General features: G+C 37.8%; 3 protein-coding genes across 3 annotated transcripts; all 3 read right to left on the minus strand.

The window, feature by feature from the left end:
- Positions 1 to 52: 52 nt before the first annotated feature.
- On the minus strand, positions 53 to 3,189 carry LOC110685817 (cysteine-rich repeat secretory protein 38-like; the record flags this gene model as incomplete). Its single annotated transcript, XM_021862348.1, has 3 exons — positions 2,915 to 3,189; positions 2,649 to 2,814; positions 53 to 448 (listed from the first exon to the last, which is right to left on the minus strand). Coding segments are annotated over exons 1-3 (837 nt in total), but the record flags the coding sequence as incomplete, so codon positions are not given.
- Positions 3,190 to 4,208: 1,019 nt separating this feature from the next.
- On the minus strand, positions 4,209 to 6,092 carry LOC110685826 (cysteine-rich repeat secretory protein 4-like). Its single transcript, XM_021862358.1, has 3 exons — positions 5,245 to 6,092; positions 4,528 to 4,616; positions 4,209 to 4,408 (listed from the first exon to the last, which is right to left on the minus strand). Exons 1-3 carry the CDS (start codon positions 6,090 to 6,092, stop codon positions 4,209 to 4,211), a joined length of 1,137 nt encoding a protein of 378 aa, XP_021718050.1.
- A 3,702-nt stretch (positions 6,093 to 9,794) lies between these two features.
- On the minus strand, positions 9,795 to 11,186 carry LOC110685852. The gene is made up of 2 exons (XM_021862391.1): positions 10,570 to 11,186; positions 9,795 to 10,191 (listed from the first exon to the last, which is right to left on the minus strand). Exons 1-2 carry the CDS (start codon positions 11,184 to 11,186, stop codon positions 9,795 to 9,797), a joined length of 1,014 nt encoding a protein of 337 aa, XP_021718083.1.
- Between the last annotated feature and the right edge of the window lie 3,886 nt (positions 11,187 to 15,072).

The following is a 15,072-nucleotide window of genomic DNA, read 5'->3' on the forward strand; positions in this document are numbered from 1 at the left end:
TGCAAGTTCACATAATTGTGAAGTGCATAGTAAATAACAAGAGAAATATCACATGAATATAACTTGGCATAAAACTATGACTAGCTAAACCGAAGAAAGACTGATTATTGTACTTCATCAAACAATTAGCATGAACAAGAATTCCACCTTGAGAACCATTGCAACAATCTGGAATATAAGAATACAATTCTCCTAAGCATTTACTGCAATTCAAGGGAGATAAATCAGCCGCGCATTGAACCAGTGCAAAGATTTTCTCATGAGACCCCGTTACCTCAACAGACCTAGTCGCGAAATTAGCCTTGGTCCAATTACCATAACTAGCTTCTGTAACGAGTCCTTGCATCGTGTTAGACAACGTCTCATTGTATTGCTCATAGTTGGACACATTTTTTCCAATTGAATTATAGCTAAACACAAGCCCCTCTTGATATGCCGAAAATTTGAGCTATTTGAGTAATGTACCATGCACCAAAGAAAACTGCCAAATCCAATACAATCCGAATTGTCAGTCTTTAAATCCGACATAAAATTTGTCAAGTTTACTAAACAATTGTGACATTGCCTTACGCTTAGATCCCCTCGACAAAGGTAGGAACCGTAAGCCCTCTCCGCAACCCTGCCTACCGACGTACTAATAAAAGTCATTGGTGGATGCAATGAAGAAGACTCCGAAACAAGCACCGATAGAAGTAATTTAACATTGTTTTGATATTCTTGACTTGTGGAATCGTTAGTCGTTGAGTTTCCATAGCAAACTCTACCAACACCATCGAAATCGACTTCCTCGACACCAAAGGTCATATTGATACATGAGCATGTAACAATAATTGTTACAAGGAAGAGAAGAGAGTTTATTGAACATGCCATGGTTGTTCAATTTGAACTTGGGTTTTGGTTGTTTAAGGAGGAAAGTCAACTAGAAAAAAACAGAGGATTTTGTAGAGATTGAATGGAAGGTTCATAGTATTGGACATAAGAAGATTTTTGCATGTGATATACGGTGTACAAATCTTTTAAATCACAAGTTGCTAGTTTCCTGTAATTTAAGTTATGCTTATTTTATAGTACTCTTGTATTTATTAGATCGGATCGTAAATTATAATTAATTAATGTGAAATTTAATGCTAATTTAGTCAATGATTACGTAGCATGTTCAATATTTTTTGGGTCTTCCTTAAAATGGAAAGTTGGAAATAAAAAGAAGGAATGAATTTGGGAAGTGATAAAAAAGACCATTTTTTTTTTAACTTCACTTTATTATTATTATTTTTTTTAATTGGTTTGTTGATCACAATTTTGTTTAGCTTGATTTGGTCTAAATTATATTACTCCCTCCGTCCCAAAAAGAACGACCCATTTGGCCAAAACTTTGTCCCAAAAAGAATGACCCATTTGCATTAAAACACCACTAATTTGCAACAATATTTGTGCAAAATTCGCTTTCCATATAAAAATTTGATTTTTCATTATTTTATTACTTTCGCTCTCTATTTTTTTACAAACCCCATGTAAATTTATCTTTCCAATATACTTTACTTCTTTTTACTTAACTTCCTTAATACCGGCGTAATCAGCCCAAACGGGTCGTTCTTTTTGGGACGGAAGGAGTAGTTTTTTAATTGTTGCATTGACTCATATTCACCTTAACTTATTTTTATTTTTATCAAATACTCCAATATCATTGACCCATATTGCTGAAATAAAGATTTATAATTCTTTTTTTTAATTACTAATTTTTACCATGAAGGGACATGATTGATGCATGGTAAAAAAAAAAAAACCCCGTAATGTAGTAGTCCTAGCTAGATACAGCCGAACACTGATTTTGAACAATACGAGCATAAAAATTGTTTACAACTTTATAAACTTCGGGTTTTGGATAGGATTGTTGGATCAGGTTTTCTAGCTAGTCCGAGTTCAAAATTTGAGAACTTTGTACTAGTACATGTTTTAATAAGTGTTATTTACGGCCCATAATGCTTTTTCCATCCATTTTTAAATATTGACTTGGCTTATCTTTCTTCGATATACTCCCATCTAACCCATGATCACCTCTATATCGTCATCGTATGTATAATTTATTTTAACAGGATATACTAAACGCAGAATCAAGAAATACGAAGTATGTGGTTTATATACGTACATGTGGATATCCTGCTTGCTTAGTTGTGCTAACCAAGAAATTAAGGGAGCCGTATTAAAAAAGTATTGATTAATGTCAGTCCAATTTATAAATATACAGTACAAACTACAAAGTACTATAGTTTAACTACCATTAAAAAAAAATAAAAAAATTTGTCATCTATAAGTAACGAACATACATTGACCAATTATTTATTTATCTATTTGAATCTTGAAGAACTAACATTCCATAAATACAATGTACAAAGTCACTATCAAGACCAATGTAACATGCCACAATTTAGGCAAAAAACTATGGTAGGCTCTCCCAAAGAAAGATTGATTATTATACTTGATCAAACAATTACCATACGCAACGTATCCACCTTGAGTGCCATTGCAACAATGAGGAAGTCTCGAGTATAATTCCCCTAAACAATTACTACAATTCGACGCGGTTATATCAGGCGTGCATTGAACAAGTACATAAATTTCTCATCATTAGATCCTTTTACGTCTACTACCCTTGTCTCGAAATTAGGTTGTGTCCAATTGCCCAACTCGGCTTCTCTAATGAGTCCTTGAATTGTGCTCGATAATTTCTCGTTGTAGTTATTGTAGTCAGTAACCTTCTCACCTATCGAATCACTATCAAGTGATCTACCCTTTTCGTACACATCGAATGTGGATCTGTTTGCGTAGTGTACAATACATTGTGGATCGTTATAGTAGACTCCGTGCCATAACAATCTGAGTTGGTGATGTCTGCTCGTGAGAGGAATCCGGTTACATCAGAAACGCATTTTTGACAAACTTGTTCTTTAGATCACCACGGCATAAGTAAGATCCATAAGCCCTTGGATAAATTTCAGCAGCAGAAGACGTGTTGTAGAAAATGCTCGGCGATGAAGATGACTTAGATGCAAGCATGGAGATAAGTGAGTAGACATTTGTTTTGAAGTTGTTGTATGTGGAACTATTACTGGTTGTGGAAATTCCGTAACATACTCTATTAAAGCTGTGTAAATCTTCAGCACTAGTATCGCGATTGTAGAATGAAAACATTATGATGAAGATCAAAACGAGGAAGAGTTTATCGGTTTCATAGTGTTGCTTGGCCTAGTTGCTTTACATGCTCAATTTTTTATGTGAGTACTTAAGAAAGAAAGAACTTATTATATATAAAACGCGGTGGTCCTGGTGTATTATTGAAAGCTTAATAGCAAATTGATTAAATTAAGATTTATTATTAGCAATTTGCATTGATCTTATCGTTAGTCAAGTCCATTGCCGGCAATGATTAAGATGGTCCAACTACTCCAACTATTATAAGAGTACTAATTGATTAATGCCAAATCTTCTGACTAATGATACAATGCTATTCAAAATATTAGAAGACGTAAAAATTAGATAAGAAAGCAAAGGAAAATTGATTTCATTATTGTTTAAGTACGCGATTTCCACTTTTTATAATGAACTTGTTTTCATAAACAAAGACGTTACAATTGGTATTGTGGAGCCAAAAAAAGTTAATATGATTGAGATTTATATATAAATGTGGAAAACAATGTTATATTTACATAGTCAATAACAAGACCAACATTAGGTACAAATGAAAATAACTAGACATAAAACTACGGTAAGCATTACTTAAGATAGCGTTATTATTAGTCTCATTACTATTTTTTGGTTCGAAAAAAAGGCTGATTATTGTCCTTGAGCAAACAATGAGAACTGAAAATTCCTCCACCTACACCGTCAGGCCGAAGACTATAGTACAAATCACTTAAGCAGCTGCTGCAGTTCATAGCAGATATATCAGGCGTGCATTGAACAAGTATGTTAATTTTCTCATCGGATCCCGTTACATCGATGGTCTTGGTCTCGAAATTAAACTTGGTCCAGTTGCCATAGGCAGCTTCTCTGATGAGTTCTTGTATGTTATTTGACAATGTCATGTTGTAAAGTGGGTGATTATTCAAGTAATCCGAGGATTCTTCACTGACGATAGTTGTGTTGATGGACGGTTTCGAGCTATTTGCATAGTGTACTATGCACTTCAAATCCACGTTGTACACAATACACTATGGGTAGTAATAATGTTCATAAGCGACATAATCAATGCGATAATCCGAGACAGCTTGTCTTACCTTCTCTAAGCAATTGCTACATGTTTTAGCACTAAGATCACCTCGACAAAGATACGAACCATAAGCCCTTTCGGAAACTTCACCTACATTGGTCTTGAAGAAACTCTCGGGTGGGTGCGACAAGGAGGACTTAGCTACAAAGGCAGATAGAATGAAGTGATTGAACATTATTTTGGTAGTTTAAAATGGTGGGATTATTGAGCTTATTGGTAGGATCGGTATCATAGTTGTAGCAAAAGCTAGAATTAATTACTCAATTCATCATCGAAACACAGTGCCAATTTGTCAACTAAGCATAAAATTGTGATGCAAAAGAGTGTTATTGTATATCCCATGGATGCACTAAGATCAAAATAGTTTTAATTCTTATAAAAGCAGAAAGTCAACTCGAAGAACAAAGTAATATTTCAAGAAAGGAAAGTTCTAGGATACATGCTAGATCATTGACTTTAGCAAGCTTGATACTTGATAATATTCCATTATGCTTGGCTATTTATATAAACCCCCAACCTAGTGCCATGTGTCAGCCGACGTAGCTATCTTGTCAAATGGCCGGTGGATGTTCACATGGCCGGAAGTAGGTCTCCACGTGGCTGGTGAAATAGGCTGATATGGTTAATGAGTCGGTATAAGAAATGTTCTCATTGCTTTTCGTGATTATAGGATGAACTATTACAAGAGTTTGAATGTAACATATGGAGGGAGTGGAGGACTAAAAGCCTCTACCTTAAAATCGAAAACTGTATCGTATAAGAACTGAATCAGCTGACAACTTTTCTTGATGCAAAAATTAATCTAGCTTATCATCAAACCATAAGAATTTAATTGAAGTATCAAATAATAGCAAATTAGATACACAGCCACATTACAAAATTATGTATCATAAATTAATAATATAGTACATGATACTTCAACAAAAATAAATCGGTCCAAGGCCTAGCAAAGCACAAGAAAGTTCATCAATACAAACAGGAATACAGCAGAGTAGACGAATAGAGAATTTGATGGTCTTAAAACAACACCTGCATTGACATTCGAGTCTCCGAAATCATAGAAAGAGACATTATCATATCTGATGTAACATTTGTTCTTTAAAGTATAAGCAGCTGGAGATAGATTAGCAGAGCGGCTGAAGTCAGAGACTCCAATTTGTAAACATCGACTACAATTTACGCCGGCTATATCAGGTGTGCATTGAGCCAAGCTATAGATTGTCTCATCTTCTGTTACACGGGCTTCTATGGTAGCGAAACGCAATCTAGATCCATTGTTTTCGCTTCCAAAAGCAGTCTCGTTGATAAGATTTTTCAACGTCGATGACAATGTTCGATTAAACTGCTGGTAGTTCGATACATTTGCGTCAATATGATCGGACCCTGATAGTGCACCCTCGAACATGCCATATGTACTGTAGTTTGTGTATCGAAAGATGCACAACTGCGAGAAGAGAATCACGTCTTCATGCTCTATACAGGTTGATTCCATAACAGATTGTGTACCGTTAAGTATGCAACTGCTACAAGTTTTGAGGTCAACATCAGCTCGACACATGTAGTAGCCATAAACTCGATCAGAGCTGTCGCCGATGCTAGTGTTGTAGTAGTTGTTAGCAGAGGAATGTTCGATGAAATCAGATAGAAGAAGATTTACATTGTTTCTGAAGGCATCGCTAGCATTTCCAGTACTCGAACAACCCACACTGTTGCTGATTTGTCTAGCAATGAATGAATCTCTGCTGTCGCTGCTTACAAGACTACAAAAACAGCAGAACAATATAAAGGTTTCGAGTACTCGTATTGTATTGTAAGAAGTTGCCATTGTTGTGCTCCTGATTTGCACGGTTTCAAGCTAAAGCAGATGCAAACGATCAAATTACTTTATAGTTGAATTGATAGGAATTCAACCAAGCATATCGATACATCATTGAAAATGATCTTTGACGCGCAATGTAGTGTAAGATAACCAATGTATTGTGCACGCCATGTATTAATTATTGATATCGACATATATTTTTGTTAACTGATGACATTTCATTTGAAAACAGAGTTTATAATTGATCATTATCTGTATATAAATTATATATAGTCCATAACTTGTACTCGTAGTTTGCAAGTAATTTAATTAAAAAAATCAGATTACATTGAACAAATGACTTGATCAGAATAGAATGAACAAATGACTTAAAATTAAAACTGGTTATATAAATAAGATAGTCAATTACTTGCAGGTAAGGAATCCAAAGTGATTACAAAAATAGTTATTCAGTTAGAATGATGCAAAAGACATGAAGACCGTACGTTTGTACAAAATATATAACAAATTTAATGTTAACTTATTCGTAGTTGAATAGTCTTGAATCAAAGAATTGGTCAGATATAAATCATATAATGAAATTTATATAGTCCATGACTTGTAACTTGCAAGTGATTAAATAAATAAGATCGAACAAAAATGACTTCAAATTAAAACTGATTATACAAAGAACGTTTTTTTTCCCTGAGTTTTTAAGTGATTATTGACTTATTTAATGATTAATTAAGCCACATAATACGAGAGTTAAAAAAATATAAAAATAATTATTCATAGGGAAAAAGAGAGAGAGATTCTATAAACAAATAGTTAACTTCACCCAAAAAAAAAAAAAAAAAAAAAGTTAACACTAGTTTTAAAATCTCTCAACTGTTAGTGCTACCCGTAAAAGTGGTAATTTTTTTTATTTTTTTTTTTTAATTTTTTTTTTGGTGCAAAAGAGGTAATAAACCCGTACAAACAAAAACGAAAACTAAGAAATTAAACGTGGCAAAGCCACTCCTATGATATCCTCATTTAGAAGAGCACAAATCTCCGATGGTGCAACATCAAAGAAGGCCACTTTCTCACTTTGGATAACCCCTAAATTAGCTAGCTTATCCGCTACTTTATTCCCCTCCCTATAACAATGTACGACTCGAACTGACCAACTAGAACAATTTAACAGGAAACGACATTTATTAAGAACATGGACACACTCTCCACCTTGGATGTCTGGATTCTTCAATGCTTCTATACAGGCTTGATTGTCCATTTGAAGCTCAAGTTTGCTGATCCTTTTCCTCATAGCTAATTCCAGTCCTAGTTCAACTACAAGTAACTCTGCTCTGTATGCAGAGCAAATACCAAAGCTAGCTGTGAAACCCCCCACGACTGCCCCGTTATCATCTCTCAAAATGCCACCACCCCCTGCTAGTCCAGGGGTGCCCTTAGAAGCACCATCAGTGTTCAACACTGTCCAGCCAGCATTAGGAGCTTTCCATCTCACCAAAATTTCCTTCCTAGGTTGCTGCACACCTGAACTCAAAGAGATAATGCGATTGGGATCATGAAATGCATTCCAAACATCCTCTACTTGGCCTAGAATGAACTCCCCTGTATGATGTGGGATATCAGTTCCTCTGCCAAAAACCAAGGAGTTTCTCCACCTCCATTGCCACCATAGAGTTATTGCAAAACACGAGGACCATTTATCATCAAAAATTATATTACTAGCATCCAGATTACGAATCAGCCACTGTTCAAGGTTTCCAGCCCAAAAGGAAGGGTGATTTGCAGAACTTCCCACGCTTCTCCATATAGCAGCAGCTGCAGGGCAATCTCTCAGAGTGTGCAACAAGGTTTCATCTAAGTTCCCATCACATCTGGTACATCTTGGATCATTAGTGAGACCACGCCTAAGTCTGTTGGCGTTGCAAAGAACACGATTGTGAAGAGTTAACCAAATAAATACCCTTACTCTTTGCTGAGCTTTCACAGTCCACGCTAGATCCCATTTATGGTGCTTTGGAATCATATCCTCATCTTTCAATAATACCATAGCTTGCTTGATTGAGAACTTCCTCGAACTTGAGCCTTTCTAGAAGCGAACATCTTCAACATCTGGACTATCAGCTATCTTGTGCGAAGCTATTAATTTTAGGACCTCGGAAGATAATAAATGAGCAAATTCATCCCACAACCACCCTGTATTTTTGTCCCACAGCTCACTGACAGTAGCTCCTTCAATTAAGCTTGGGATGGGTAGGATTACCAATTCCCTTAAAGGTGAGTCAGTCACCCAGCAGAGATCCCAAAATAATGTTCGACAACCATTCCCAATAGCCACCATCGATCCTTTCTTGATCAAGTGCGCGTTGTCAACTATACCACGCCACACGTTGGACATGCTAGAGGTTGGTGTGAACATATCAATATCACACCGACCTTTGCAGTATTTTGCACGAATTACACGAGACCATAAAGCAGTTGGCTCCGCGATCACTCTCTAACCAAGCTTTGTGAGAAAGGCTGAATTAGATTGACTTGCAGACCTGATTCCCAAGCCACCCTTGCATCTTGGCAGTTGAACAGTATCCCAGGCTATAAGGTGAATTTTTGCTTTGTCTTCGTTGCCTCCCCATAAAAATCTACGAGCTTTTTTATCAATTGTGTCACAGATTGATATCGGGATTTTCGCGGTTTGAATCGAATAATTTGCAAGAGTTATGACAGTAGATTTTGTCAATGTAATTCTCCCAGCCATAGACAGATATTTCGCCTTCCACCCTGAGAGCCTTCTATCTATTTTCTCGCATAAGTGCGCAAATGTCTCCTTGGTGACTCTAGAAGTAAAGGTTGGCATTCCAAGATACGTGCCAAGATCTTCAGTAGCCTTCATTCCCAAAGCTTCACTAATTGCTTCAATATTTTCTTGTGATACATTCTTGGAATAATACACTCGAGACTTTTGAAGACTGACCTTTTCTCCCGAGGCTGCACAAAATCGATCTAGGCAGTCACGAATAACTATTGCCTGCTCAATTGAAGCCTCCGCAAATAACATTATGTCGTCCGCAAAGAATAAATTGGAAAGGCTGGGACCTCCTCTGCTTGCGAAAATTGGTTTCCACCTATCACAAAGAACTGCCTCTTCAATGGTTTGATTTAATCTCTCCATACAAAGCACAAATAGATAGGGTGAGAGCGGATCTCCTTGACGTATGCCCCTTATAGGTTTAAAGGCTTTGGTTTTTTCGCCATTCCAAAGCACTCTCATAGAAGGTGATGTCACACACTCCATAATAACTTCAGTCATGAGCCGGGGGAAATTCATTACAATCAGAGTATCTCGAATGAAACTCCACTTGAGTCTATCGTAGGCTTTTTCAAAGTCGATTTTCAGAGCCATGTAACCTTTCCCACCTTGCTTTCTCTTCATGGTGTGGATTACTTCCTGCACTATCACGATGTTGTCTGTAATTTGCCTTCCGGGAACAAAACTTGTTTGGGAACAAGAGATAACCTTAGGGAGCAGACTTTTTACTCGGTTAACTATAGCCTTTGTAATGATCTTGTATGTGACATTACAAAGGCCTATAGGCCGAAATTGAGAGGGAAGTTCAGGGTTGTCTGACTTAGGAATTAAGACTAGGAAGGTGTCATTTGCAGAATCTAGAAGACCTTTACCCTCAAGAACAGAGAACACCATTGAATAGACATTCGGGGCTACTAATTCCCAATTTTTCTGATAAAATAAAGCTTGGAATCCATCCGACCCGGCGCTTTAAGGGAACCCATATTCTGGATCACATAATCAATATCACATTTAGAGTAAGGTCTGCTCAATTTGTCTAAATCCGAGCTTGAAAATGGTGAACACATTCCTGTAGGGATGTTATACTCCCCATGGACACCATCATCAGTGAAGAGATTTCGAAAATAATTCACAATTAGGTTCTTCACCTCTTCCTTATCATGTATCCATTGGTTGTTTTCATCCTTAACTGCGACAATCTTGTTCCTCCATCTTTTCACCACTGTACTTAAATGAAAGAAGGTGGTGTTGCGGTCCCCGTCAGCTAACCAATCCACGCGAGCTTTTCTGGTACCAAAGCAACTCCTCTTGCTGAAGCACTTGATCAAGGTCACGTCTTAGTCTTGCTTCCATTTTAATCAAGCTGGAGTTGTCTAGACAGAGAAGTCTGGATGCCTTTGATACGGGCCATGAGAGATCTTTTTTCTCTGAAAATGTTAGTGAAAAACATTTTTATTCCACTCTTGAAGGTTTTCAGCAAAAGATTTGAGCAGAGGCACTAAAGGATCATTGGGGCTCCACTTTTCTTTGATAAATTCTTCGAACTTTTTCATGTGTCAGCCATGCTGCTTGAAAGCGAAAGGGCTTGCTAATATTCGAAGAGAGGGGAGAAACCATTGGGAGATATGAATAGAGGGGTATGGTCTGATTGCAGCGCTGGCAAAATGTTTTACTCTTGCCAGATCAAACCGTAAACCCCATTCTGAGTTTACACAAAGCCCTGTCAAGCCTTGCACTTTGATATGTATCATATGAATTTCCCCTAGCCAAGTGTGAGAAGGGCCCGAGAATTCTAGTTCGAGGAGTTGGGTGTCATCAACCCACGCATTAAATCTTTCACTCCTTCTGGAGGTTTCAGGGCAGCTTGAATTTCTTTCCCAAGAGTATCTTGTCTCATTAAAATCACCAGCAAGTAGCCAAGGCTGGTTGTTATTATCAGCAAATTTCCTAAATTCATACCATAATTCACTCCTCTTTGAAGGGTCAGGACTAGCGTAGATAGCAGTGAAGTACCACGGAATTTCACCTACTCTAGTGATCATCATTGTGATATACTGATTATGTTTGGTAATTGGATCCACTTTCACCAATTCCGGCTTCCAGTAAATCCAAATGCCTCCGCTATATCCTTGAGCATCCACTCTCGTGTGGCCATTGTAATTGAGAATAGAAGCTATTTTTTGAGCATGATCGCCTCCCATATGTGTCTCAACAAGAGCAAGGACACATGGTTTATTCACTCTAACAATTTCTTTCAATACATTGATGAATTCTCGACTTCCAGTACCTTGTGTGTTCCATATCATACCAAGTGATAGGGAGAGAGGTAGTGTTAAGGTTGTGATTATTCATAGACATAATTGAGTTAGGGAAACTGGCATTATGTGCATCAAAAAGCAGTTGCAACGTTCGTTTAATGTCAAATTGGCAACTTGAAGTGTCACCAACAACTCTGGCATCATTTGGTTTCGTCACAGATCATTAATGTATCTCCACCTCTAGTTGGTGAGTCAGGGGGTCTGCAATTACCAAAGTTATGGGTCCTCCATCAAGTCTGTCACAGGAAATGATCTTGTCTGGAGGGATCTGTAGGATTATTGGAAAGGGGTGTAGCAGAGACATGGCTTACAGAGGGAGTGTTGTGTGACTTAGTCAGAGGGTCTTCGAGGCTAGCTTGGGTTGGCTTAGGGTGGCTACTGTGTTTGCTTGGATAGTAATCATAGGGGTGGGAGTTTTAATAGCTTCAATATGAGGTGGGGTAGAATCTTTTGAGGAAATATTAGTTATATCATTTAGGATAAATTTATTTTGAATATTCTGTTTTTTTGTATCTTTTTCCTTTTTTGTTGAATCAATCTTTTGGCCATGATTATCGGAATGGGATCCCAACTTGAAAGGGATATTATTCTCCAAATTTCCCATAACAATCTTTTCTTGCGAAGATTTTGCCAAGTTAACTGTTTCAAAAAATACTCGGAATTGAATTATTAGTCTCCAAAAATCCATCAAGATCAACTATTTCCTTGTTCTATTCCTGATTAATCTCCCCTAATGCTGCAAATCTTGATCCCTGTTGACTTGCCTTATGACTCTCCATGGGCTTAGCTGGGCCTGGGTTTAATTTGACGGGCTGCTGGGGTTGCTTGAGCCCGTCCTGCTGTTTTTTCCGGCCTCAGATTCCGCTTCCTTGGTGGTGGTTTTTTCACTATCATCCAGGAACCATAATATTCTTCTTCAATTCTTGGAGCAAGTGGGATATTAGTAGGATTAAAATCCATCTCAGCTTCACCATTTAACTCTTTGTCACAGACAGCAGGACACTTATCAGATTGGTGACCAATTTTGCCACAGTTGAAGCATATCAATCTCAGACCTTCATATTGCACTCTCAATACCTTTCCTTTAAGCCAGAATTTAGAAAGAAGCGGTTTAGAGAGATCCAAATTCTATACTTAGCCTTGTGAATTGACTTCTTTGAGCCATAGCTGTGTTGTTGTCAATCCTAACAACCTTCCCAATTTTATTACCAACCTTGAGAAGAAATTCTTTGTCAAAGTATTCCACAGAGAGGTTGGGGATTACGCACCCAAGCAGTCAGAAACCTTAAAGGCGCATCATCAGGAATGAAATTTGGAACCCATTTCCTAATAGTGAGATAGTTATCATCAAGCATCCAAGGCCCTTGTGTTAACACATGATTATAATCATCTACAATAGAAAATCTGGCTATAAAATAATCATATCCAATATCCGTTAGTATCAAACCACCTTTGAGTTCCCATTTTTTCTTCAATCTCTTCATCAAAGCCATATAGCCAATTTTTCTATTAAACATCTTGATGATGAGTGTGTGTTTCCAGGGCTTCCTAATTCTCATTTTCTCCTCCTTAGTGAGTAGAATGACCGGGCATCGAGGATCGTCTATCACCCCCTCAGGTGCTTCATCATCATCAGAATAATCATCATCATCATCATTAAGGGTATCAGATTGATGGAGAAGGTTCCCCTGCATCTGGTCTTGTCTCACCATATCCCTATATGACATTGAATTAGGCTGCTTAGACTGATTGATTGGATGAACAGGCTGTTGAGGTTGAGGTGAATCTCTATTGAATATGAGATGGGTGATCTTGCGTTTGTATTTTTTAGTGGAGCGAGCAAATTGGTCATTTTCCTCTTGGGAGGAACCTTGGTCGTTTTCCTTTTGGGAGGAACCTTGAGAAGGGTTTCCCTCACAAGGATGGGTTTCGCAGAGAGCATTTCAGAGAGCATTTCAAATTTCACTTAAATATAATGTAAAAGTGGTAATTTAATAGGTAGTTGTTCGTAAAATGTAATTGCTTGCTAAAGTGGTAACTTAAAAGGTAATTGTTGACAAAAAAATCTAACATTTTATAAAGGAGTTTTTTATAATAAGAATAATCATGTACGATGCGGTGGTCCTGGCCTGGTGTATTATCGATTATCGAATGAAAGCTTAATAACATACGAAGCACAATATGCGCATTGATCTTACCCTCAGTTGGCAATTATTAAGATGGTCCAACTACTACAACATATACTTCGTGTAAGAGTACTAATAGGATAGTGACAAACTAAGTTCGTTTACTTTTAAAATGCAAATGAAATTATTACATTCCACTTTGGTTTTCACCCTAATTTTATCCAAAAATTGTGTACAATGTCTAGTGTTATGATTATCACGAAATGGAGGGAGTTTGTTACATTGTAACTTAAGCTATGCTTGTATACAATAACAATACAATAAAAACATCAACATAAGCAATTAGACATATATAATAATGGTACAGTACAAACATCAATATTTATGAGATAAAAAGTAGATTTCACCTCACCTTGATGCTTGGTAAGCGTAGAATAATGATCGATGCTCAAGTATATATGTTCGTCATCTCTAATCACTCATGTCTATCTAGGTTCAACTTCAGTGACAGAGTCATCATTATTCATAGATATAGGGACAGATTTTCTGGTTGATTGATCTGAATCAACGCCTTTTTTTTAAAACTGTTCGATCCAGTTGTGCTCCTAATAAAGAAGGCCGACTCTTTCGGCACAGGAGGAGTAACTGTGGAGTGAACATCCAGCAACAGCATTGCCCTTGCCATTGTTGGTCTTTCATCCACAGCCTCTTGAACGCATAACAAACCAAGGTGCATGCATCTCAAGACTTCGTTAAATGAACACGAGTTTCTTATCGTTGGATCCACGAATTCTAAGGGCTTGACATCTCTCCATTTGTTGATAAGTATATTAGGTGACTCGTACTTCGTAGCTTTGTCCGCCCGATCGGGCGGACATTGCCCGGTCTGACCGGGCGGAAGAAGAAGAGGTGCCTGGCAAATTCGTTGAAGAAGCTGCTCTCGCGCCCGACCGGGCGAGCCTTCGCCCGACCGGCGAGCCTTCGCCCGATCGGGCAGACCTTGCCCGGTCTGACCGGGCGGTGGGGGTTGGATACGTTGAAGCATTCGTATGGAGTTTTCTTCTCGCGCCCGATCGGGCAGACCTTGCCCGGTCTGACCGGGCGGAGAAGGAAAAATGCGGAGACGCGGATTTTACGATTTAAAGTTATCTTTTATGTTATCTTTTTGCCCAAGTATCTTTTATTTTAGGGATTAATATAAAACCTCCCTAATATCAGTATTAGGGTTAAAAGAGAGACAGAGTGAGAGCCGTTCTTGAGAAATACAAGAATCATCTTTGTAATCTTTGCAGTTTATATGAAATCATTCGATCTCGGTGCCCGTGGACGTAGCTATCACATCGATAGTGAACCACGTAAATTCTTGGTGTTGTTCTTATTGTTTGCATTGAATTTCTTTATTGTTTTCTTGTTTGTTTACGACCTTTGCTTCCGCTGTCGCACAACAATTGGTATCAGAGCTCAGGTTCAATCCTTGGAGAGTTTCTTGAAGATAACAATGGCAGGAGATTCAACAATAAGAATTGAGAAGTTTACCGGGAAAAATAGTTTCGGGCTATGGCAAATTAAGATGAAGGCTCTGTTAAAAACAACAGCAGATATGGCGTCCGTTGGCTCCAAAGAGTACTACTTCGGAGTCAGGAGACGGACCGACTGACTCGCAGTTAGAAGTTATGGAAGAGAAGGCACACTCTACCATATTACTTAGTCTTGATGATCAAATCATCACGGAGGTTGCTGATCAGGAA

This window comes from Chenopodium quinoa, unplaced genomic scaffold (genome assembly GCF_001683475.1).
Source record: "Chenopodium quinoa cultivar QQ74 unplaced genomic scaffold, ASM168347v1, whole genome shotgun sequence".
NCBI lineage: Eukaryota > Viridiplantae > Streptophyta > Magnoliopsida > Caryophyllales > Amaranthaceae > Chenopodium > Chenopodium quinoa.

Excerpts from the sequence above, each read along its gene's own strand:
- LOC110685826 (XM_021862358.1), bottom strand. The coding sequence starts at position 6,092 with ATGGCAACTTCTTACAATACAATACGAGTACTCGAAACCTTTATATTG. Across the intron at positions 4,617-5,244 it reads GTCTACTCTGCTGTATTCCT|TGCATCCATGGGATATACAA; the intron begins GTTTGTATTGAT and ends TTTTGATCTTAG. Across the intron at positions 4,409-4,527 it reads GTGTTTCGATGATGAATTGA|CTAAGTCCTCCTTGTCGCAC; the intron begins GTAATTAATTCT and ends CTGCCTTTGTAG.
- LOC110685852 (XM_021862391.1), bottom strand. The coding sequence starts at position 11,186 with ATGATATGGAACACACAAGGTACTGGAAGTCGAGAATTCATCAATGTA. Across the intron at positions 10,192-10,569 it reads AACTCAGAATGGGGTTTACG|CAAGAGGAGTTGCTTTGGTA; the intron begins GTTTGATCTGGC and ends CAAGTGCTTCAG.